This window comes from Clinocottus analis, unplaced genomic scaffold (genome assembly GCF_023055335.1).
Source record: "Clinocottus analis isolate CAN_PGR_092001 unplaced genomic scaffold, fCliAna1.0.p SCAF_13, whole genome shotgun sequence".
NCBI lineage: Eukaryota > Metazoa > Chordata > Actinopteri > Perciformes > Cottidae > Clinocottus > Clinocottus analis.
Genome location: NW_027175854.1, coordinates 18,785,134 through 18,808,366, shown reverse-complemented (window position 1 = coordinate 18,808,366; position 23,233 = coordinate 18,785,134). Strand labels below are relative to the sequence as shown.

The following is a 23,233-nucleotide window of genomic DNA, read 5'->3' as shown; positions in this document are numbered from 1 at the left end:
AAGGGCTTTAAAGTACACTGCTGATGCTTTTAAATCTGATGTGAGACTCATCCTCCTGTTGCTGATTAGATGTGTGACAACACAACAACCACACACTCCGTGTGCGTGCTCACACTAAATATGTTGATATTGACGGTGCAGGAGGTTAAATGATTCATCTGTGTTCAGTTGTATGAATCAGAAATATTAATATAACAAGTATAGTTCAATTGAAGCTCTAATTGTTCACTGTATAACTTGATTATTAATTATATGCTTTCAGGCAGAATTATCATGCGTTCACATTTTAGTGAGAAACTTCACGCTGTTGTTTAAAGATGTTTCACAAGAGCATAAAACTGTCAGAGAGGAACTATGAGCTGTTTACACTGAACTATAAGCAGCTTTTAACATGTGAACTACTCATGACAAGATTAGTTTTAATCCATAAACATCATGTTTTATATTTCCTTATCCTTTGAGTTGTGTTGAGGAAACACAACTCAAACAAGCGCAGGCCCCGCCATAGTGGGCGGGGCCTGCGCTGCTGGATGAGTTTCTATTGGTGGGCTCAGGCGTAGTGGGCGGGGCCTGCGCTGCTGGATGACTTTCTATTGGTGGGCTCACTGGGCTCTCGGCTCACTCACACACTAACAGGAGGTCACGTGAGGACACTGAGGTGAGATGACGTCATATTGCTCTGTTGTCTACATCATTCTAAATGCAGCAGCTCTTTGTCTTCATGTTGTTGTTGTCGTGGAGTCTCTTTTCTTCAACAACATGGAGGCTGCTGTTGACATGCAGCCACACTTCCTGCTGCATGCACCGTTAGCTCACAGCGGCTAACGGCACATGCACCTGATGCTATGTTAGCTAATGTTAGCTACGCATGTATCATACAGTTTAAAATAGCTCCTGTGAGTTGGGTTGTGTGTAGAACATGTGTGTAGCGCTGTAACATGTCAGTACTACAACTTCACGTCTCAGAGGAAGAAGCTTCATGAGCTTTAAATGGTTCCTCTCTTGTGGGAACGTCTTCATTCACCTAAAGATCTGCACCATGTTGTGGAGACCTGGAACTGCTCTGAGGGAGACTTGTCCCCTCATCAGCTTTGAGAAGCTAAAGAACCAGACACACATCTGTAGGACTGAGTGTGTGCTAGACGTCAGGAAAATCTTTATTCAGAGCAATTTTTTCAGAGCAAATGTTGTTTTTTTTGGAGCAATTTTTTTTTGGAATCTCTTCTGTGGTTGTTTGTGGTCGTCATGTGAACAATCTGAGCCTCCACTGTGTCTTTACTGGGATGAAACCAGTAAGTCTCCTTATCCTGGTTTGACTTCATCTTTATCTTTTTGCATCTTCCTGCCATTGAGCCATCAGGCCGTCTCTTCCACTTCTATTCCCGGCGGCCACACTTTCTTCTTCACAGCGTGTCTCATTTAACTGTTTTGCTCATCTGTCTCGCCTCGGGGAAGCCAGATCAGTGGTTTGAGCTTCGATGGCGCCGTGACCGGCATGCTGATGGCGGTTCCCTCCGCCGGAGGAAGCCGGTCCTGGAGGCGGTGACTGCAGATGTCTTCATGGCCGTGTTGTGGTCCGTGTCCTCCTGAACGTCCTCTGAGTCCTTTCATTGCAGACGCTTTGCCGCTTGATTCTGAGCCACTTTTCAAACAATGGCTCCGTGATTTCACATCTCAGATAAATAAAAGCGGCCTCTCAGTCAGCCATTCCTCCAGCTTCAATTACATTTGACTGTACATGTCTAAAGGTAAACACAACCTGTTCAAATGGGATCACGATATTCACCTTTAATATGTCGGTGCGTCTGCATGGTGCAGCAGCTGGAGCAGACCTTCATCCCTCAGGTCCTGCTACACTAACAAAGATGCAAATACACCGAGATGGAGTGCAAGGGAGGATGTGACCTACTTTTTCTGCAATTTCAGATATTCAGCCAAATGACCATCTGCATCCTCCTGATGGATCCACAGGAAGCCTCAAAATCCCTCAAGCACGACAGGAAGTGTGTTTGAAAATCTCCACACGATCTAAACCCTTACAGTGGTCTCATTGCACATATGTGAAGTCTGAATGAGTTTCACTGGATGTGATGGAGGCTTTCCATCTGCAGCTACTGTCAGTGGCAGCCGGTGTTGACCAGGTGTACGGCTCCTTGGACCAGGCTCTCGTCCTCTGGAGCTCTCGTCCTCTGGAGCTCTCGTCCTCTGGAGCTGCTCTCGTCCTCTGGAGCTCTCGTCCTCTGGAGCTCTCGTCCTCTGGAGCTGCTCTCGTCCTCTGGAGCTCTCGTCCTCCTGGAGCTCTCGTCCTCTGGAGCTCTCGTCCTCCTGGAGCTCTCGTCCTCTGGAGCTGCTCTCGTCCTCTGGAGCTGCTCTCGTCCTCCTGGAGCTCTCGTCCTCTGGAGCTCTCGTCCTCTGGAGCTCTCGTCCTCCTGGAGCTCTCGTCCTCTGGAGCTCTCGTCCTCTGGAGCTCTCGTCCTCTGGAGCTCTCGTCCTCTGGAGCTCTCGTCCTCTGGAGCTCTCGTCCTCCTGGAGCTCTCGTCCTCTGGAGCTCTCGTCCTCTGGAGCTCTCGTCCTCTGGAGCTGCTCTCGTCCTCTGGAGCTCTCGTCCTCCTGGAGCTCTCGTCCTCTGGAGCTCTCGTCCTCTGGAGCTCTCGTCCTCTGGAGCTGCTCTCGTCCTCTGGAGCTCTCGTCCTCTGGAGCTCTCGTCCTCTGGAGCTCTCGTCCTCTGGAGCTCTCGTCCTCTGGAGCTCTCGTCCTCCTGGAGCTGCTCTCGTCCTCTGGAGCTCTCGTCCTCTGGAGCTCTCGTCCTCTGGAGCTGCTCTCGTCCTCTGGAGCTCTCGTCCTCTGGAGCTCTCGTCCTCTGGAGCTCTCGTCCTCCTGGAGCTCTCGTCCTCTGGAGCTCTCGTCCTCTGGAGCTCTCGTCCTCCTGGAGCTCTCGTCCTCTGGAGCTCTCGTCCTCTGGAGCTCTCGTCCTCTGGAGCTGCTCTCGTCCTCTGGAGCTCTCGTCCTCTGGAGCTCTCGTCCTCTGGAGCTCTCGTCCTCTGGAGCTCTCGTCCTCCTGGAGCTGCTCTCGTCCTCTGGAGCTCTCGTCCTCTGGAGCTCTCGTCCTCTGGAGCTCTCGTCCTCCTGGAGCTCTCGTCCTCTGGAGCTCTCGTCCTCTGGAGCTCTCGTCCTCCTGGAGCTCTCGTCCTCTGGAGCTCTCGTCCTCTGGAGCTCTCGTCCTCTGGAGCTGCTCTCGTCCTCTGGAGCTCTCGTCCTCTGGAGCTCTCGTCCTCTGGAGCTCTCGTCCTCTGGAGCTCTCGTCCTCCTGGAGCTGCTCTCGTCCTCTGGAGCTCTCGTCCTCTGGAGCTCTCGTCCTCTGGAGCTCTCGTCCTCTGGAGCTCTCGTCCTCTGGAGCTCTCGTCCTCCTGGAGCTCTCGTCCTCTGGAGCTGCTCTCGTCCTCTGGAGCTCTCGTCCTCTGGAGCTCTCGTCCTCCTGGAGCTCTCGTCCTCTGGAGCTGCTCTCGTCCTCTGGAGCTCTCGTCCTCTGGAGCTCTCGTCCTCCTGGAGCTCTCGTCCTCTGGAGCTCTCCACCCTGCTGGTTTCCTCACCAGTGATCTGTCTCCATGCCATATGGGGCTCTGCTGCTGACATGTTGTCTGGTAAAAAGGTTTCTTTCATTTGCATAAAGTATGCACAAAGAGTCTGCTGAAGGCTTTCTGACGAATGAACCCAGACTTCTCTCAAATAACGCTGGCAGCCTGTGTGTTGACTCACTTTTCAAACCTGATATTTGTGCAGCTCTCTGCGGTTTAATATTGAATGTCATAGTCAACATCGGGCTCTGTGCTCCTGCAGCCGCTCAGGAGGACGTTGACTTTGGGCTGAGAGGACGTAGCAGCTCTGCAGTGCCATCAGAGGGTCTTCCAGGTCTTCTCATGGCAAACATCTGCTCCAACATGTGGTGAGCTTGATGGTTCCTGTTCTCCACCAGAGGAAACTGGTCTCCTGAAATGTCCTCCACTCATTTAACTGCACACTTTGCTTCTTGAGATTCTTCCTTCTTAAGCTGATCCTCCTTCAAACTGACAAAACATGTTTCTTTCCAGCACTTTTCTGCGCGTACATGACTGCAGCCGTATGAAAGCTGCTGTTTGTGGTAAGTCAAACGCAATCTGAACCCAGACGTCTCTCATATCGTGTGTCATGCTCTCTTCTCACATGTCGTCTCCTCTCAGCTCGCATTACCCGCCTGCACGAGGCCTTTCTGCCTGTCCACTCTCATCTTCCTCCTCGTTTCCTCTGAGATCCCCTCGAAGAGAGGATTAAAGGCCTCAGAGGAAGCTCGGCTCAGTCTGCAGAGCAGCAGCGACGAAGAGGCCGAGCTGGAGGACCAGAGAGGACCAGACGTCCAGCTGGAGGACCAGAGAGGACCAGAGAGGACCAGAGAGGACCAGACGTCCAGCTGGAGGACCAGAGAGGACCAGAGAGGACCAGACGTCCAGCTGGAGGACCAGAGAGGACCAGACGTCCAGCTGGAGGACCAGAGAGGACCAGACGTCCAGCTGGAGGACCAGAGAGGACCAGACGTCCAGCTGGAGGACCAGAGAGGACCAGACGTCCAGCTGGAGGACCAGAGAGGACCAGAGAGGACCAGAGAGGACCAGACGTCCAGCTGGAGGACCAGAGAGGACCAGACGTCCAGCTGGAGGACCAGAGAGGACCAGAGAGGACCAGACATCCAGCTAGAGGACCAGAGAGGACCAGACATCCAGCTAGAGGACCAGAGAGGACCAGAGAGGACCAGACGTCCAGCTAGAGGACCAGAGAGGACCAGACGTCCAGCTGGAGGACCAGAGAGGACCAGAGAGGACCAGACATCCAGCTAGAGGACCAGAGAGGACCAGACATCCAGCTAGAGGACCAGAGAGGACCAGAGAGGACCAGACGTCCAGCTAGAGGACCAGAGAGGACCAGACGTCCAGCTGGAGGACCAGAGAGGACCAGACGTCCAGCTGGAGGACCAGAGAGGACTAGACGTCCAGCTGGAGGACCAGAGAGGACCAGACGTCCAGCTGGAGGACCAGAGAGGACCAGACGTCCAGCTGGAGGACCAGAGAGGACCAGACGTCCAGCTGGAGGACCAGAGAGGACCAGACGTCCAGCTGGAGGACCAGAGAGGACCAGAGACGACCAGACGTCCAGCTGGAGGACCAGAGAGGACCAGACGTCCAGCTGGAGGACCAGAGAGGACCAGACGTCCAGCTGGAGGACGGCAGCGAGTCATTTGAGGAGAGGATGAGTGTGAACTTTTGGTCATTTATCTGAATGGTGTGGAATATTATTTCCTCTCTTACATAACTGTATCTGTGATATAAAATGGCTGACATTGCAGTGAGAAATATCTATAAATGGCAAATCTTTTGATATGCAGTACAGCTCCTTTACCAGCAGGGGGCAGCAATGTGCAAGAGAAGCTCACCATGTTTATATGATGTTTATATGATGTTTATATGATGTTTATATGATGTTTATATGATGTTTATATAACCTGAAACCTTTTCTGTTTGTGCTGTATGAAACTTTACCAATGTGGTTTTATTTCATACTGTTAATTACTAAACGTTTTATATTACACACTATTCACTAATAAGTATAAGTGTATCTGATAAATATTGTATTATAAAGAATACCATTTCATGAGAGGTATCAGATTGTTTAGAGTGAATACAACTGATATTTATTCTCTTTAAAATTGTACAATTTGCATGTTACCAATATCACAAAACTCATTTCAACAGTGAAATAAAGAAATAGCAACACACACATGCACCAACATGAGCGCATCGTTAGCCTCACAGCGGGCGTGTTAGCGCTGCGGCATCGAACCACCGGTTACTGTCACCAGCTGGATGAAGGTGTTTAGTTCACGTCGATGTTCAGTTGGTAACTCCTCTCCTGCACACCAGCGACATGAGGAAACATCATGCGAGTCACTGCAGGAGCTTCAGAGGTTCATGGTCAACGTGCTAGCGGACGTTAGCGTAGCAGTGAATGATGCTGCAGAAGTGTCAGTGATAATAATTAAAGCAGTTAATTATCTACAGGGTTAGTAAACACGATGCAACCAGCTGAAAGGCTCAGCTGTGAGCTGTATCTGGTCAATTATAATATTATATTAGTGCTGCAGAAGCTTTTGAAGCTTTTGAAGGACGGATTCTAGCTGAAGAGACACCAGATGAGTGATCATCATAACTTTGGCAAGAGGATTTATCTTATTAACACAAATTCACTACACAAATATGATCAGATACTCAGTTTCAGGAGCATCCGCTGAATCAATAAGAAAGACATTTTGTTTCAGTGAAGCATTATTGATCTTTAAAGCAGCTGACGATCAATAAAGCAACAGAAGGAACGCGTCGTGTGTTGAGAGGAGATTAAAACCTAGTAACTGTGAGGTTTACAGGAGTACGTGTGTTTATGTTTACCCTCTGAAATGATCTAGTTCATATGCTGTGTATTCTGTAGCCCGTCTTCATGAGATTACAGATTACAGAGTAAACGAGGACGCTTCCTCCTCGTTTCATCAGAGCAGAGGCTGCAGTGTTTCATAAAAACACGTAATGTCTGCTTCCTGCACAGAGGTCTGTCCCATCGGCCGCCCTCATCCTCTTTCCCTCTCTGGACGTTTGCTGCATGTTCTTGCTCTTCTTCTTGTCCTCGGAGGCCTTCATGTCTCCTCTGTCCTCGTCTCCTCTCCTCTCGTCCTGCGGCCTGAGATCTGTGTGAAGAGAAGCCAGCATGATGGCAGCTGATGGCGTGTGTGTTTGGCTCTGTGTCTTCACGCCGCGTCTGCGTTCATGTTTACGTTCATCGCTGAGTCTCTGGGTGTTTCTCGCCATCTGGCTCGCGGCGCTCGTCTCGCCGCCGCTTCACCAGACACTCAGACGCGTGGGCGTCGCAGGACATCGGGGGAGAAGGTGCCAGACGAGGGAACGAGTTGAGATGAGAGCGTCTCGTTTCTTTCCTGGCCGGCGATAAAATATGACTTGTTATGACAGATTTTGTTTTCGTTCTTGAATGTCAAACTTCTCTCCGCTCTGCATTCGGTCCCGAAGCGTCCTCACATCAAACCGTCTTCTGCTTCTTATTCCAAAGTTGTCGCAGACGGAAACTTTCTCCACGCCGCCTGGAGGTGAGCGTGACCTCCGTCAGAGCGACTTTCACACGTTGATTCATCCGCCGACCTTTGAAGGACAAGAGAAGTGTTGCAGTGGGAAGGTGTGAGAGCTGCTCGCAGAGATTCAGCTCCTGAACAACCAGGAAGCGTCTCGTCCGCCTGCAGAGATTCAGCTCCTGAACAACCAGGAAGCGTCTCGTGTAAGCTAATAAGAGTCTCACATAAGGAAGCCGAAGTGTTTTCTAAGCGGGAACTCGTTTCATAAGCGACAGGAAGAAGGAAACAGGAGGAATCTGCAGTTCTAATCATTTGATCTTTTATTAGTGAAAACTTAATGATCGCTCTCATGAGGGACGAAACGCACAGAATACAAAATAAAGAGATTATCAGATATTAAACGCCAGCTGGAGGACATGAGTGTTGAATGTTGACTTGTTAGCATGTTGCTAGCACGGCTTGCTAGCTCGTTTCTCCAGGTTTCAGTCTGTGAATCAACTCTAAACATTAAACTAATAGTTTTAAATGTGTGTTGCTCCAGAGCCCATAAACCATGCAGCAGCATGTGAAGGTACTTTTATTGACCTGAGCAAACTTCTGGTTTGTAAATTATCTCAAAATCTTTGCTCTCAATTCAATTGCTCTAAAATTATTATTTTTTAAACGCTGGAAAAGAAATGTTCTCAAAACTAAAATTTCCTCTCCAAAAAAAAATAATTCTAAATTTATTTGAGAGCAAAGTTGTTGTTTTTTTGTTTTTTTAAGGGGCAAATTTTTTGAATTGAGAGCAAAGATTTTGAGATAATTTACTTACAAGTTATAAATTTACTCAGGTAAAAAAGACACAAATCTACCTTCATATCTTCATGATATAGAACTAATGAATAAATAATAAAGAAAAAGATATAGAACTGTAAACATATTTATCATATACTATACCTGATATCTGACTTCATGTAATGTGCCTGAAGTACCTTTTAAAGCACTAAACGAATCAAATACATTATGATTATTGTTATAAAAAGCCTTCCAATTTTCTACAAACATTTAAAAGACAAATGTCACGATCTAAGTTATAATCACAATTATTATCCTAATGTATGGTTTTAATGTAACTGAGCCAAAGAATAAACAAATAGCCTTGTTTGTGTTGATTAAATGAAGACATCAGTCTAAATGCACATCACGATGGAGAAAAGCCAAAACAAGTATATTATATAATATAGTATATCATATGTTTTATTAATAACAGTGTGGCTCTAAATGAATTGTGGCTTTCATGAAGAGTGGTTATCATATTTAACATGAACATGACGTCATCGCTTTCTCTCAATGGCCATAAAATCAACGTGTGCAGCGAGTGTGAATGGATTATTAACTGTGTTTGATCTCACATGTGAAATATGCGCATAAGCACAGATCATTATGGAGACAATGAGGACGTGAGAGCTGCAAACACCTCGAGCCGCTTCGGCTCTGCAGCTTCTCGCTGTGATGCCTGTCGGCTCTTCTCGGCTCCGTCGGCTGCGTGTCGTGTTTTAACAGGAGAGACTGAACGTGACAGAGAACAGATCAAAACAGCCTGAACACAGTCAGGCTGTTCCTGTGAGGAGCTGCTGAGATGCTCTGCTGAGATGCTCTGCTGAGATGCTCTGCTGAGATGCTCTGCATCGCTCCGGCTGTCAATGTCAGAGCTGCTCTCCTGACGAGCAGCTCCTCCAACCCAAATTTGTCTGTCGTTTCCTGTAAGACGAGAGGAGAATCCACGGGGAACTCCAGCCTCCATTGGACGAGAGCAGATCGCCGAGGAGGAAGCGCTGCCATGTACGGAGGCTGTGACACCACAGATCCTCCTGCACAGCCGCCGTGTCGTAATCTGAGATCTGTAAATAGAATCAGCTCCTCCACGACAGGAAGAGACGCGTCGCTGCATCTCAGCAGGAGGCCTTCATGAGGAGACGCTTCAGAAGATGCTGAGATGTTCACTCACGAGCTCATACAAGAGGGAGCTTATGTACGTTTCCCTTCATACAAGAACAAATCTTCTGTGTGTTTTGTGCTCTTAAGGTATCTTAAGGTACGTTTGAGGACAGCGATCGTCCTCCAGCTTTATTATTAGTAGACATTGAACATGATATATATTCACTGTTATATATTTCACTGCAACAGTCTGTTCTTTAATGACAGAGCAGCACTTTCTGGCTATATTTCCATCCCTAATGTGCAATTTGTCATATATAAAGTTGTGTACCATTGTAATATTCAATCTCAACACTTATTAGAGGCAAAGCTTTTGCTTTTAAAACTCAAACACAAGTTTAAACTTGTCTCCTATCATTTGCACACAAACACTTCATGTTCCTGACGGACTCCTCAGTGCTTCTGGAGATCCCGTCAGCATCTTCAGTCAACAGGAGCTTAAGGTGATAGATTGAATTTTCACAGAAGCAAAATATGTGAACACTCAGTAAAACACACACTCAGTAAAACACACACACAAGAAAACACACACACAAGAAAACACACACACAAGAAAACACACAAGGTTTAACACGTTCTGCTTACATAACAGGAAGAAGCCCCTCCTCCACTTGGAGGCTATGAAACAGCTCATTTGCATTATTGTGCATTTATTATCTGAATCACTTTACATAATGCAGAACACTCACCTGGATCTACACACACACACACACACACACACACACACACACACATCCTTCGCTGTGCTGTTCACAGCTGGAAAGTAACAAAGAAGGTATATTTATACATTCATATTCAGTGCACATGTGCAGTATATTTCAGTATTGCATCACATCAAGGTGAGTTTCACATAAATGTTTTTTCCTTTTGTTCCAGTAAAAGATGAAGCTCGTCTTCCTCTGCTGCTGTTTCCATTGAACCATGTTATTGTGTCAACGTGGAAACCAGGATTATTAAAATCACTGCAGGATTATATTCTACTTAAAGGAGGGAAATATTCCACTCAAAACGATCTGCATTCTTTCAAAGCAAAATTATGTAATCTCATATATTCTGCGTGTTGAAGTGTCCTTGAGCAAAACACTGAACCCCCAGCTGCTCCTTAAAATAAGATAATCCTTAATTAATCCCTCAGTGGGGACATTACAGGATTAAAAGGATCGGTGGAAAGATAGAGAAAACATTTCACCATGCTGGGATTTATTGTTATTATTGTTATTATTATTATTATTGTTATTATTATTATTATTATTATTATTGTTATTATTATTGTTGTTATTATTATTATTATTATTATTATTATCATGTTGCAGACAGACAGCAGCAGCATCACTGGTGTCTGGTTGTTCTGCAGTCTGTGGAAGAATATTAATATTAATATTAATGTTTTGTGAGTCGTGACTGTCTGCTCGCTCCGGCTTCAAGAACTCCGGAAGTGAGCCTCTTTAGGAGCGCGAGGCTGCAACATCCGCGTGCTCATCGGCGCAGCACCAATGGGGCAGCAGAGGACTCCGGCATCCCCGGCCGCGCGCGAGGAAGCGGGCGTGTCCGGGGAAAGCTCGGTCACGCTGCGTGGGCGCGCGAGAGGCGCGTACCGGAGCCGCGCAGCTATTTAACGCAGAGCAGAGCAGCGGAGCCGCGACAGCAGCAGCTTCTCTCCAGCAGACTCTCCTCTCCAGCATCATGGTTCTCATCTGGACGCAGTTTGGAGTCAAGCACAAAAACGTCAACGTCAAGTGCAAAGTGCGCGCGATGCACAGAGGAGACAGCGCGGGCTCCGCGTCATCAGCCGTAAGTACAGCAAATATGAACAGTTGGCTCTCTTTTCAGTCACTAGTTAAAAAAGAAACAGTGCATGTGATGTTCTAAAAGCTGCTGGAGAACTTACCTTTTACACCTGGTATATTGTTATGGAGGAATATTATTATTATAGAGGAATATTATCATCATGGAGGAATATTATCATCATGGAGGAATATTATCATCATGGAGGAATATTATTATCATAGAGTATTATTATCATAGAGGAGTATTATTATCATGAAGGTATATAATCATAGAGGTATATTATAATCATAAGGGGCTTCTCTCTGTATTTCAGGCTCATTGATTTATTTCTGTTGCTATGAAGTTTCTGATTCCTGAGCAGCCAATCACTGCAGAGCATCTCGTAGTTGGGGGAAATACCCCCCCCCCCCCTCTCTGTCTCTCTCTCTCTCTCTCTCTCTCTCTCTCTGTCTCTCTCTGTCTCTCTCTCTCTCTGTCTCTCTCTCTCTCTCTCTCTCTCTCTCTCTCTCTCTCTGTCTCTCTCTCTCTCTCTCTCTCTCTGTCTCTCTCTCTCTCTCTCTCTCTGTCTCTCTCTCTCTCTCTCTCTCTGTCTCTCTGTCTCTCTCTCTGTCTCTCTCTCTCTCTCTCTCTGTCTCTCTCTCTCTCTCTCTCTCTCTCTCTCTCTCTCTCTCTCTGTCTCTCTCTCTCTCTCTCTCTCTCTCTCTTTCTCTTTCTCTTTCTCTCTCTCTCTCTCTCTCTCTCTCTTTCTCTCTCTCTCTCTGTCTCTCTCTCTCTCTCTCTCTCTCTCTCTCTGTCTCTCTCTCTCTCTCTGATCAGGGTGTTTTCCCAGATGGATAATCTCTCTGCATATGAATAGATAATGTGGAGGTCGTCCATGAACCCTCCTGGTTTATATTCTATATATGAATATTGGAGTGTTTGCTTATTAGTTATTGATAATCAGCCTTGTAAAGCAGGCACCATGGTCATTGTGAGATTTATTTATTCATTAGTTTTGCATATTACATCTGCAAAACTAAAAAAGTACATTCTTTGTTTTTTTGGAGTGGAGTTATGACAACTAGAGGTTGTAACTGTACTAAATGGCTGGTTGTCATGTTTCCAACAGGAAAGCACCAAGTCAGAGCAGGACACGCCCTGCCCGGCCATCAAGCCCACGGGCAAGGACTTCTACAAGGTGCTGGGCGTCATCCCCGAGTCCAACGAGGACGAGATCAAGAAGGCCTACAGGAAGATGGCGCTCAAGTTCCACCCGGACAAGAACAGCGACGCCGACGCCGAGGACAAGTTCAAAGAGATCGCAGAGGCCTACGAGGTCCTGACCGACCCCAAGAAGAGGAGCCTCTACGACCAGTTCGGAGAAGAAGGTGAGAGACGGACTCCATTCAAGTAGCGAACATGGGAACTGACATCTGTCTGATTACTGAGGAGAGGTGGTGCATTCACTATTCATGCCTTCATGAGGCTGAACACTGATGGACTGAAACTCTTCCACCTCGAATCAACCGGCTCAACAGCTGTGAGGATGATACATTATTCATAAACAGCTGAAGATGATAGAGAAACATTCAGAGGCAGAATCCAAACGGAGGAAGCACCAACATGAGACACACGGTGAGAAGCTGCAGGCTGTGATGACTAACAGGACTCGTTCTCTTTCCTCTGTGTTCTGCAGGTCTTAAAAGTGGCTCGTCCATGGCGGGCCAGGGCAACAGCTGCCGCAGCAACGTCCACACCGACCCCCACGCCACCTTCTCCTCCTTCTTCCACGGCTCCGACCACTTCGACATCTTCTTCGGCAACGACAACGACGGCGAAGAGGACCTCTTCAACCCCTTCAGGCGCTTCCCCTTCAGCCACGTGGGCGGCTTCCCCGGCGGCGACGCCGGGCTGCGGCGCGGCCAGCGGCGGCTGCAGGGCGACGAGGTGGTGCACGACCTGCCGGTGACTCTGGACGAGGTGCTGCAGGGCTGCACCAAGCACGTGAAGATCACCCGCAGCCGCCTCAACCCCGACGGACGCAGCCTGCGACCCGAGGAGAAGGTGCTGAACGTGGTGGTGAAGAAAGGATGGAAAGCCGGGACCAAGATCACCTTCCCCAGGGAGGGAGACGAGACGCCCAACAACACGCCCGCCGACATCACCTTCATCCTCAGGGACCAGGAGCACACGCAGTACAAGAGGGACGGCTCCCACATCGTCTTCACCGCCAAGATCACCCTCAAGGAGGTGAGTGTGGCGCATTCACGTCAGGCCGAAAGGTCTCCACTTTCACTCCTACCGAGGACGTTACGCTTCCTGTGTTATGAATTATTATGAAACACGACGGGCCGTCAGCAGAGTACTATGTCACTCACACCCCCTCACGGAGATGAAAATCCATCCGGCACGGCTTCTCACCCTTTATGTAACCGTAGAATGATGCATTCACTGAAATGCCAGAGACAAGCGATTACCCAGAAGCCTTCAGCTTAAGCCCGGTGGTTTGATCCCAGGGTGATATCTTTGATGAGCGTCTGAGGACAGAACACAGAGTTCTGGTTCGGCATCTGACCCCTCGGCTCTCGGCGGGCCGTCAGACCCCCAGCAGCCTCCTCGCCTGCGCTCCTTCACCTCCTGCAGCGCCACAGAGAGCAGGAGCTAAGTTTAGCGCCGGCGCTCGCTGCCCCCGCGAATCACACGTCCCTCTGCGCCGCCGTGAGCCGCTGACTCCTCTGCTGCTCGGCAGGCAGAGAGGCCGTCTCTGGCTCTCTGCCTGCAGCCCACACACAGATTAGCTCGCAGTCACAGAGAGTGACATTTCAAAGCGCGGCCTCCTCCTTCCCACGGCTCACTTCAGTCACTGAAGCTCTTTCCTCCCACACGGAGCCTGGAAATAGAGCCGTGATTATCACATCTGTGCCACCGGTTTGTTGCATAACACAGAAAGCGGCCAAGCTTTGAGAAAGACAGACGCTCCATATTTATCCGTTATGTAACTTAACACTTTTCAAAGGTCGGCATTTAATTGATGTGTGTGTGTTCATCCCGTCATGACGAGGACGCGTTATGAAACTCCTGCTGAACATCACACGAGTGCACAGAGCTAAACTTCCTCTTCCTTCCTCTTCCTTCCTGCAGGCTCTCTGCGGCTGCACCGTGAACGTTCCAACGCTCGACAACCGGATGATGCCTCTGCCGTGCAGCGACGTCATCAAGCCGGGCGCCGTGCGGCGGCTGCGGGGCGAAGGGCTGCCGCTGCCCAAGAGCCCGTCGCAGCGCGGCGACCTGGTGGTGGAGTTCCAGGTGATCTTCCCCGACCGGATCCCGCCGCAGTCTCGCGAGATCATCAAGCACAGCCTGGCGCAGTGCTAGCATCTTCCAGCCGCCGCAGCGTCACCGCGTGTTACCCATTCACAAACAGCCTTCCCGAGGTGCTCGTATCACAACCAATCACAACCTCCCGGTGTTTGGAAGTGGCAGCCGGCGCTTAAGAGAGATGCCGTTCAGCGAGGAGAGGACTTTCTGCACGTTGCCACAGGAGCAGTTAGATGTGATGGTCTTTAGTATCTGAGGGCGTCCATTGACTCCGCAGCTTCCTGTCGAGGGACGAGATGATCGGCTGTGCTGACGGAGGATGACAGCGTGCTGCTCAAGTCTGTGGAGACTTCTTCAAACCAGAACGCTAGAAACGGAGGAAACAACAACTCTACTATGGTTATATGGTGCTCATATGACTGATCTTTTGCATTGATTTATTACAATAGCAAAATATACTTGTGTACAAGGATCTACTTTGTATACAAAATAGAAACATGTTGTCTCTAAGAGAGATTCATCTGTCAAATGTTCTATTGAATTATTTGAAATGTTTGTATATATATTTATTCTGCGACGAGCCAGCAGTTGATGTATCATTACCTGACAAACCAATAAAAACCTACAATTTCACTTCTGTTCAACACTTTTCTTTGTGATACTCACATGCAGGCGTTTAAGTAACTATCTGACATCGAGTAAATACAGTAAAGCTTCAATGTGTAGTGTGTAATATATATATATATATATGTATATATATATATATATATATATATATATATATATATATATATATATATATATATATATATAAATATATAAATGGTTGCAGGAGTCTGGTCCCCTGCTGCCATCTAGTGGTGATTGGTTGCAACGACAGCGCCGAACATCCTGCACATAATTGGACTCACCTGTTGGTCTGTGATGTCTGTGGAGGCGCAGTGAGCGCGTGGCACAGCAGTGCCAGTGAGCCTTTGCTTAGTTAACACCGACAGACCACAAAGATGAAGAGGAGAGGAGAGGAAGACAACAGTCACATCGGGAGACGTTGTGCGCGTGAGACGCAGACTGGAATGATGCTATTAGATAAAGTAGCAAAAAAACCCGTTAAAACGCAAAGTAGAGCACATTGATTGACGCACCTGCGCGCTCAGAGGCAACGTGACATCTCAGTTGAGGTCAGCAGTTCTCCTAAAGTCCCCCTTCATGTGTCTGGGATGAGATGTCGCGGGTAAGCCAGAGCACGCCATCCAACGTGACGGAGAGCTTCCCTTTGAGCAACCTGACGTTAGTGGTTCTTTTGCTCATCCCTTGTGTGCTCATCCTGCTTCTGCTGAACTGCCTGTTCCTGGGTTACAAGTTCTTGGTCCTGTCCGGGAAGAAGAGCCGGCGGGACCCAGAGGAGATGCTTCTGCAGTCCACCTCGCAGAGACTGCGCCGCGTGTCGGAGGCGGCTCTCCTCCTGCGGAGCCAGAGGAGCGCGTTCATGTGTCTGTCGGAGCCCATCCTCCCGCATCCCGTCACCTCTTCCAGGGCTTCCTGCTCCAGGGAGAGGCCCGCGGTGGACCACGGGATCCGGCTCCTGATGCCAGATGGCGCCACGGGCTCTGGGACGATGAGGGCACCGAGCACCATCCGGGTCACGTCGTCCTCCTCAGCTGCGGGTTTCACCCCGACGCTGCACCTGTCCTGCGGCAGGAACGCGGGATGGCGTCAAAGCGCGCCGGTCCTCCCCCAGAGCAGTGACTGTGAGGCTGAAAGCAGAGGGAACCTTGTTCCTCCAAACTCTCCCACGGTGAGTCCACTGTCAGGACTACTCCTCCTCATTAGTGGAGCTGGTACAAGGAGAGGACGTCCATTCAGGAACATCTGCAGGAAACAAGGCACACAGACACACAAACAAGTGTCCTGTGACTGCTGACGGGATGCTTGTGCTGTTTAAATGTTTCTGTTTAATGTCTGCATCACTCCTGAGATACACACAGGCCGGTTCTTCCTGTTGTGATTTGATCAAACAGGAAGAGAAACTAGATTTAAAACCAGGCCTGAAGATCACCCAGTAAAAGAGGAGCCATCTTTAGGCCCTTATGAGTTTATATTCGCTTTAGAGCTGCATATTCCCTCATTACAATAGAAATAAAACAACCTGATTACCCGACAAGACAAAGTGACCTGAGAGTAACACAAATGAATGTCCATCCTAAACCCAGCGTACACATGAGCTTCAAAGTAAGTGTGTGTGTGTGTGTGTGTGTGTGTGTGTGTGTGTGTGTGTGTGTGTGTGTGTGTGTGTGTGTGTGTGTGTGTGTGTGTGTTTGTTTACAGCAGGAGTTGCAGCATGTGGGCCGTCTCCGTCACAGCAGCTCTCACCAGATGCTGACAGATGTGAACGAGGCCGACCGGCTTGTGTTTGGCAAAGTGGACGCGGAGTACGAGTACGACAGCCGGCCTTCAGAGGCCTCGTACCTGAACACATCGGCTGTGGGTCCGGGACTGGACGGCGACTTCGGGGCAAGTGCAGGTAAACGTTGGTGTCCTTCTGCTGCACTGTAGTTAATATGATTACTTAATATTCATATATTAGTACACAAGTAGAACGGGAACAGTATGATGAATACTACAGCCCATATGTGATATACAGGAGTATTTAAGTCATAGTACATTTATATGAAGGTACGTTTGTGTCTCTTTTTAGCCGAGCACATTTGTTGTCTGTAAGTAAATTATTTCCAAATCTTTGCTCCAAAAAAAAAAAAATGCTCTCAAAAATGAAATGCTCTCAAAACTAAAATTTGGTTTCACAAAAAAAATGTCCTTTAAAAAAAATGCTTTAAAAAAATATTTGCTCTCAAAAAAACAATTGCTGTTGACATGCAGCCCCACTTCCTGCTGCATGGACCGTTAGCGCGCAGCGGCTAGCGGCACATGCACCTGATGCTATGTACCGTTAGCTCTTGTGGGTTAACGGTACATGCAACCTTTTTTTTCGGAGCAATTTTTTTTCAGAGCAAATTTTTATTTTGAAAGCTTTTTTAAGTGTTTTTTTTTTTAAAACCTTTTTCTTATTTATTTTTTTAGAAAGTTTTCTTTTTTGTTTAAAGCATTTTTTTAAGAGCATTTTTTTTAAATTTAGAGCAAAGATTTGGAGATAATTTACTTATAAACTAGAAATTTGCTCGGGTACAAAAGACACAATTCTACCTTCATATTTTACTGATAATTATGAATCTGGAAGGATCTCTGAGCAAAAGGTCCGATATGCTTGCATCATATTTTTCTCAGGCGTGTCCCTGCGGATTCTGTCAGAAGACAGCGACGGTCTGTCCAGCGTCCTGGCGTCCGTCCTGGAGTGGGATTATTATGACCCCTGCTATGTGAAGCAGAATAATCTCCCCAAGCTTAAACAGCACAGACCTGCAGTGCACACCAAACAGTACTGGGTGTAACGTGTTCCAGCTGTCTTTTTAATGTTTATTTGTATTTGATTTATTTATAATTATTTTTATTTAAATATTGTCCGTTTCAGTCTTTTTATTTATTTAGTATCACTAATAATCACTAGTTTGTTTAAGTTCACACAGCTCGATAAGGATGCACTCTGCCACTGAATTGGTTCAATTTATGAAATATTTACTCGCCACCTTCACGTGTGTTATTGTGAAATATGCACTTCACTTTTTCATCTAAATGAGTCACTTTATATTAACCAGGCTGGTCAGTCAGTTCTGAATGTCATTACCTTCACATACATATTTATTCTTTCTATTGATTTACATGTTTTGACTCAGTAATAAAGACTAATTTAGAATTAAGTGCTTCTTCATCGTTTTCACTGCAAATCATCACAGAGTTAAGTCTCAATGCAAATTATAGAAATAACAAAAGTAATATTATCTTTGAAACAGTGCATCTTAAAAATGGACTTTTAGACGTGGACATGCGCTGCGCCGCCTCACTAGCAGGGGGCGCTGCGCCGCCTCACCAGCAGGGGGCGCTGCGCCGCCTCACCAGCAGGGGGCGCTGCGCCGCCTCACCAGCAGGGGGCGCTGTGGACAGATTAGCGTTTGTCCTTGAAGTCCACGTTTGCCCTCCAGCCTGGAGGCTGAAACTACACCGGTAAGAAGTGAAAACCTGATTCACAGCTCGATGGTTTGTCTTTAATACGACTGAGAACATGAAGACTTCACTCCGTCCTGGAAAACATCGCATGAAGTCAGAAAGTTTATTTATTGACTGTTACAACTCAGACGACCTTTGAGCATAAAAAATAAAAATAAAAGCAGATTCAACACCAGAGTCCAACCTCAGTTTGTAGTTTTCTCCTTTTGGTTGAATTTCTGGTTGTGAGACTGTCTGCCCGAGGTTAGTTTAACAGGTTAGTATAACTCAGGTTAGTTTAACCTAAATTAGTTTAAGAGGTTAGTATAACCTACATATGATGACAAAGGCTTTTCTACCTTCATGACTCGTCGTTTCATCCTGCTGTCGTGTAAATGAGTGTTTTTAAAGCCCAGGAAGCTTCTCACTAGTTGTGTGTTTAGGGGATTGATCTGAACTGCTTTGGTCAAAAAGAAAACAACAACACATGAGGCCGGATGTAAAGAACATGTCTCCAGGTGGAGCCGAGCACGACGTCAGCTTTTGTTTCAACTCTTCAAAAACACAGAGAGGCAGTTGAATCAACGAGATGGAATACTTTATTCTCCATTAAGAGGTTTCTGTACATTGAAGATCAGGTGAACGTTTGAGTTCATAGAAAGTATAACCGACTGTTGCACAACGTGAACAAGAACAACCAGAACGAAAAGCAGCACTTTTAGTCAAAGCTGGAGAGGAAAGTCAACACAATTTCCTTTAGTTTTTTATCGGACGCCTCAGAGATCTGACCATCAGCCCTGCAATCAAGAGAAGATTGTTTAAAAAAATGCATGAAACATAAAGTACAACGCAGAAGCATAAATACCCAGAAGCCCTTTCACTCACCTGATAGCCGCCAGCAGGTCTTGGTGCTGGCTCAGCACGTGCTGCAGGAAGGCCTTCTCGAACCTGGTGATCTTGCTGGGCTCCATCTTGTCCAGGTGTCCCCTCACGCCAGCATAAATGACCGTTACCTGTTCCTCAATAGCCATCGGACCTGAAACACGAGCACACGGTCTCAAAACAGAAGAACACTGCGGAATGAAAGATGCATTTGAAGGGAAATGAAACACTCACAGTACTGTCCCTGTTTCAGGAGCTCGGTCAGACGAACGCCGCGACTCAGCAGCTGCTGGGTGGCGGCGTCCAGATCAGACCCGAACTGGGCGAAGGCGGCCACCTCGCGGTACTGGGCCAGCTCCAGCTTCATGGTACCAGCCACCTGGTGACGGACAGGAGCAATGAGTCAGGATCAATGAAGCCGATTGCGATCATTTCAAAAAGCTGCGAGACGGGCCGACCTGCTTCATGGCCTTGGTCTGGGCCGCCGAGCCGACGCGAGACACCGACAGACCGACGTTGATGGCCGGGCGGATACCTTTGTAGAACAGCTCGGTCTCCAAGAAGATCTGAGCGAGAAAACACCGTTTGAATAGAATCGTGTTCAGGATTCTGGAGACGAAGCGAGCCGACGAGCCGCGCGCTCACCTGTCCGTCTGTGATGGAGATGACGTTAGTGGGAATGTAGGCGGACACGTCGCCCGCCTGCGTCTCGATGACGGGAAGCGCGGTGAGGGAGCCGCCGCCGAAGTTCTCGTTCATCTTGGCGGCTCTCTCCAGCAGACGGGAATGCAGGTAGAAGACGTCTCCTGGGTAGGCCTCGCGCCCGGGGGGGCGGCGCAGCAGCAGAGACATCTGGCGGTACGCGACGGCCTGCAGAGAGGAAACACGCGAGGTCGCCGGCGATCCAAAACTAAAAGAGTTGAAATCATTCACAGAGGTTCGCTTTCAGGGTGTGAAAACAATCCGATGGAAGGAAACTCGCCTGCTTGGACAGATCGTCGTAGATGATCAGGGCGTGCTTGCCGTTGTCTCTGAAGTACTCGCCCATGGAGCAGCCGGAGTAGGGCGCCAGGTACTGCAGCGGCGCCGCATCGGAGGCGGTGGCAGACACCACGATGGTGTACTTCATGGCGTCGGCGTCCGTCAGCCTCTTCACGAGCTGAGCCACCGTGGACCTCTTCTGGCCGATGGCCACGTAGATGCAGTACAGCTTCTTCTTCTCGTCGGTTCCCTCATTGAAGCGCTTCTGGTTGATGATCGTGTCGATGGCGATCGCGGTTTTGCTGCAACGCAAACTCCAACACTGAGCACCCGATACACCGAGGAACAGCTCCATGGGCACTTGCATGTGTTCATATTGGTGATTTAAAGCAGCCGTGATCTGAGGAACGGCCGAACTCGCCGCATTAGCGCTTCCGCTGCTGCAGCGGCGGTCCAGTGGCACTGGGAGTAACATGAAATGCTGCTGCGCGTGTTCCAGTATTCACTTTGAGCAGAAGCCTCTTACCCAGTCTGCCGGTCTCCGATGATGAGCTCGCGCTGACCGCGGCCGATGGGAACCAGGCTGTCCACGGCTTTGATGCCCGTCTGCATGGGCTCCCTCACAGAGATACGGGGGATGATACCCGGCGCCTTCAGACCCACGCGCCGGCGGGTGCTGGAGCCGAGGGGGCCCTGCGAGGAAGAGGAGTCAGCTAGTGCAGCTAGCAGTGTGATCTTGTAAAAAACAGGATTACTTGCTTTTAAAAGGCACTTTATGTTGCACATTGTGTATTAATGGTGCTTTGAAATACAGGTTATTATTATCATCAGTGACCTTTCCATCGATAGCGTTTCCCAGAGCATCCACCACACGGCCCAGCAGCTCCAGACCAACCGGCACGTCTACGATGGCGCCGGTTCTCTTCACAACGTCGCCTTCCTTGATCAGCTTGTCGTTACCAAACACCACAACTCCAACGTTGTCGGGCTCCAAGTTCAGAGACATGCCCTGGATGAGAGAAACGACAAGTTACCACCACTTCTCCCTTTAGTTGAGCCAAACTGCTGAAGAAGAAAAAGCAACATGGAAATGGGCAGCCTCCTTTATTCTAGTATTTATACAATACATATTTACATATGGGTTGTCCCTGACAGGAGCAGTGGCTATGTACTATAGTCAGAGAAAGAGAACATGGACGTTTACTAATGACCTACATCCGAATAGCTCAGAGGCTCGTTAAGCTAATGCAAGCATCCCGACATTCATGATGTAGCCTCAACCCGTTAAGTGGAAAAGGTCAGAGTCTGAGGGTCTCAGCGTCTGAGGGTCTCAGCGTCTGAGGGTCTCAGCGTCTGAGGGTCTGAGGGTCACGTCGTCAGTCTTACCTTCAGACCAGAGGAGAACTCCACCATCTCCTCGGCCTGCACGTTCCTCAGGCCGTACACTCTGGCGATGCCGTCGCCGATGGACAGCACGCGGCCCGTCTCCTGCAAGTCGGCGTTTTGGTCGGCGCCCAAGATCTTTTCCTCCAGAATGGACGACACCTCGGCCGTGCCTGGAAAGTAAAGGAACGCCTTTAACAACTGTGGGTGACTTTAACACGTAAGACTCTTAAGTCCTCTGTTCATGCAGGTTTCCAGAAACACTGACCTGTTTTGGCCATCCACGGCTGGGTGGTGTGCAGGTTCTTGACCCCGACACATGTTGCTGCGACGGTCTTGGAAACCTTAAAAGACGATGCGAACAAGTGCAGGAAAACATTTTACACCAATCAAGAAGAGCATTTTTACTTTTGTGACTTAACTTTGATCAAACTGATGCAACAGTTCAAGATGATTTTAAACTTAACGCAATTTCTTTCCAGAAATCATGCACATCCACAATTGTAAAAATATCTCAACATCAAAGAGGAGAAAATATAAGAAAATTAAGATTACCAATTAACTTTCCCAGTTCAGCCTCACATTACCAGTTCACTCATTCGGCTCAACAAGCGTTTACAAAACACTTTTCTAACAATCTGGAAGGATTAATGTAACTTGCATTGTTTCCTATTTTCATTCCCCAACAAATGTACATTTTGAACATAGTGGCTGCAAACTAAGAACAGCTTTTATTAAATCAATCACTTTCACCATCTCGGCTTTCGAAACAGCAGTAAGTGCAACTTTCAACAACATTAGTCCAAATAGACGTTTTTATGTTATGAGCAATTTTCCCTCACATTTTATTGCAAACTACTATTAAGTCATCCCTATCTGTGCAACATGAGTTGGGACTTCTTCCAACATGTGAAAACATGAGCAGGGCCACAGGTCATGCAGGTAACAGGGTCACAGGACGTCCTCGTCAATAACAGTTCGCTTTCAGCCAGAACAGCATAAAACTGAACGTAGTATCATGCCATATGCATAAACACATATGCAAAGCTCAGCCTCGCAAATGCATTTGCGATTAAAGGCCAGCGTGAAAACTGACCTTCAATACCAAATTACATCCGTCATTACTGCGCTTTAGCGCCGTCACGTCATAGTCGAAGCTGTAACGCGTCTCAGAGCTCAATGTGACCGTCCAGTCGCCCTGAATCACGTCCAGAGCCATCTTGCTGCCGCCTGTCAGCTGCTGAAGTTAACGGTGGGGACGCAACGTGAAGGGCCCGGTGTCCTCCGGAGCAGAGACGTGTGCATGCACCGCCATGACATATTTGAACTGTTACCAAACACACGGCGTTTTCTGCAGCACATCGACACAACCGGTAACACAAAAGAAGTTAGTGTTGCTTACAAATCCAGCCCGTCGAGGCAGACTGCGGGCGAGAGCCGCTGCGACGCGTACTGACAGCATGATGGCGTCCGGTGAGGTCTGTCTGCTCCCGGAGCAGCGCGAGAAGGACGACACGGCAACCGCTCTGGAAAGGTCACGGCGACCCGGAAGTACTTCAAAATAAACCTCCGTACTTTTTTCTTCCCTTTCTTATATTCTTTCTTTTTCTAAATATGATGGTGTGTGTTATACGGTTTTATGCTATTGGTTCAATTGTTTTATTG

The 23,233-nt window shown here is 48.2% G+C and overlaps 3 protein-coding genes across 3 annotated transcripts; 2 read left to right on the top strand and 1 right to left on the bottom strand.

Annotated features, from left to right (window-relative positions):
* Nucleotides 1-10,583: 10,583 nt before the first annotated feature.
* On the top strand, nucleotides 10,584-14,843 carry zgc:122979 (uncharacterized protein LOC641576 homolog). Its single transcript, XM_068574038.1, has 4 exons — nucleotides 10,584-10,930; nucleotides 12,036-12,294; nucleotides 12,603-13,156; nucleotides 14,048-14,843. Exons 1-4 carry the CDS (start codon nucleotides 10,823-10,825, stop codon nucleotides 14,279-14,281), a joined length of 1,155 nt encoding a protein of 384 aa, XP_068430139.1. The 5' UTR covers nucleotides 10,584-10,822; the 3' UTR covers nucleotides 14,282-14,843.
* Nucleotides 14,844-15,446: 603 nt separating this feature from the next.
* Nucleotides 15,447-17,670, top strand: hwa (huluwa). The gene is made up of 3 exons (XM_068573315.1): nucleotides 15,447-16,019; nucleotides 16,550-16,745; nucleotides 17,507-17,670. The coding sequence occupies exons 1-3, from the start codon at nucleotides 15,447-15,449 to the stop codon at nucleotides 17,668-17,670; spliced, it is 933 nt and encodes a 310-aa protein (XP_068429416.1).
* Nucleotides 17,671-18,898: 1,228 nt separating this feature from the next.
* atp5fa1 (ATP synthase F1 subunit alpha) lies at nucleotides 18,899-23,102 on the bottom strand. The gene is made up of 11 exons (XM_068574688.1): nucleotides 22,971-23,102; nucleotides 21,837-21,912; nucleotides 21,572-21,741; nucleotides 21,021-21,194; nucleotides 20,712-20,878; nucleotides 20,187-20,487; nucleotides 19,850-20,074; nucleotides 19,663-19,770; nucleotides 19,439-19,583; nucleotides 19,208-19,358; nucleotides 18,899-19,119 (listed from the first exon to the last, which is right to left on the bottom strand). The coding sequence occupies exons 1-11, from the start codon at nucleotides 23,028-23,030 to the stop codon at nucleotides 19,041-19,043; spliced, it is 1,656 nt and encodes a 551-aa protein (XP_068430789.1). The 5' UTR covers nucleotides 23,031-23,102; the 3' UTR covers nucleotides 18,899-19,040.
* Between the last annotated feature and the right edge of the window lie 131 nt (nucleotides 23,103-23,233).

Coding starts and splice junctions, on each gene's coding strand:
- hwa (XM_068573315.1), top strand. CDS start 15,447: ATGTCGCGGGTAAGCCAGAGCACGCCATCCAACGTGACGGAGAGCTTC. Junction 16,020..16,549: donor TTCCTCCAAACTCTCCCACG/GTGAGTCCACTG, acceptor GTTTGTTTACAG/CAGGAGTTGCAGCATGTGGG. Junction 16,746..17,506: donor CGACTTCGGGGCAAGTGCAG/GTAAACGTTGGT, acceptor TATTTTTCTCAG/GCGTGTCCCTGCGGATTCTG.
- atp5fa1 (XM_068574688.1), bottom strand. CDS start 23,030: ATGCTGTCAGTACGCGTCGCAGCGGCTCTCGCCCGCAGTCTGCCTCGA. Junction 21,195..21,571: donor AGTTCTCCTCTGGTCTGAAG/GTAAGACTGACG, acceptor TCTCTCATCCAG/GGCATGTCTCTGAACTTGGA. Junction 19,120..19,207: donor GACCTGCTGGCGGCTATCAG/GTGAGTGAAAGG, acceptor TCTTGATTGCAG/GGCTGATGGTCAGATCTCTG.
- zgc:122979 (XM_068574038.1), top strand. CDS start 10,823: ATGGTTCTCATCTGGACGCAGTTTGGAGTCAAGCACAAAAACGTCAAC. Junction 10,931..12,035: donor CGGGCTCCGCGTCATCAGCC/GTAAGTACAGCA, acceptor TGTTTCCAACAG/GAAAGCACCAAGTCAGAGCA. Junction 13,157..14,047: donor CCAAGATCACCCTCAAGGAG/GTGAGTGTGGCG, acceptor TCCTTCCTGCAG/GCTCTCTGCGGCTGCACCGT.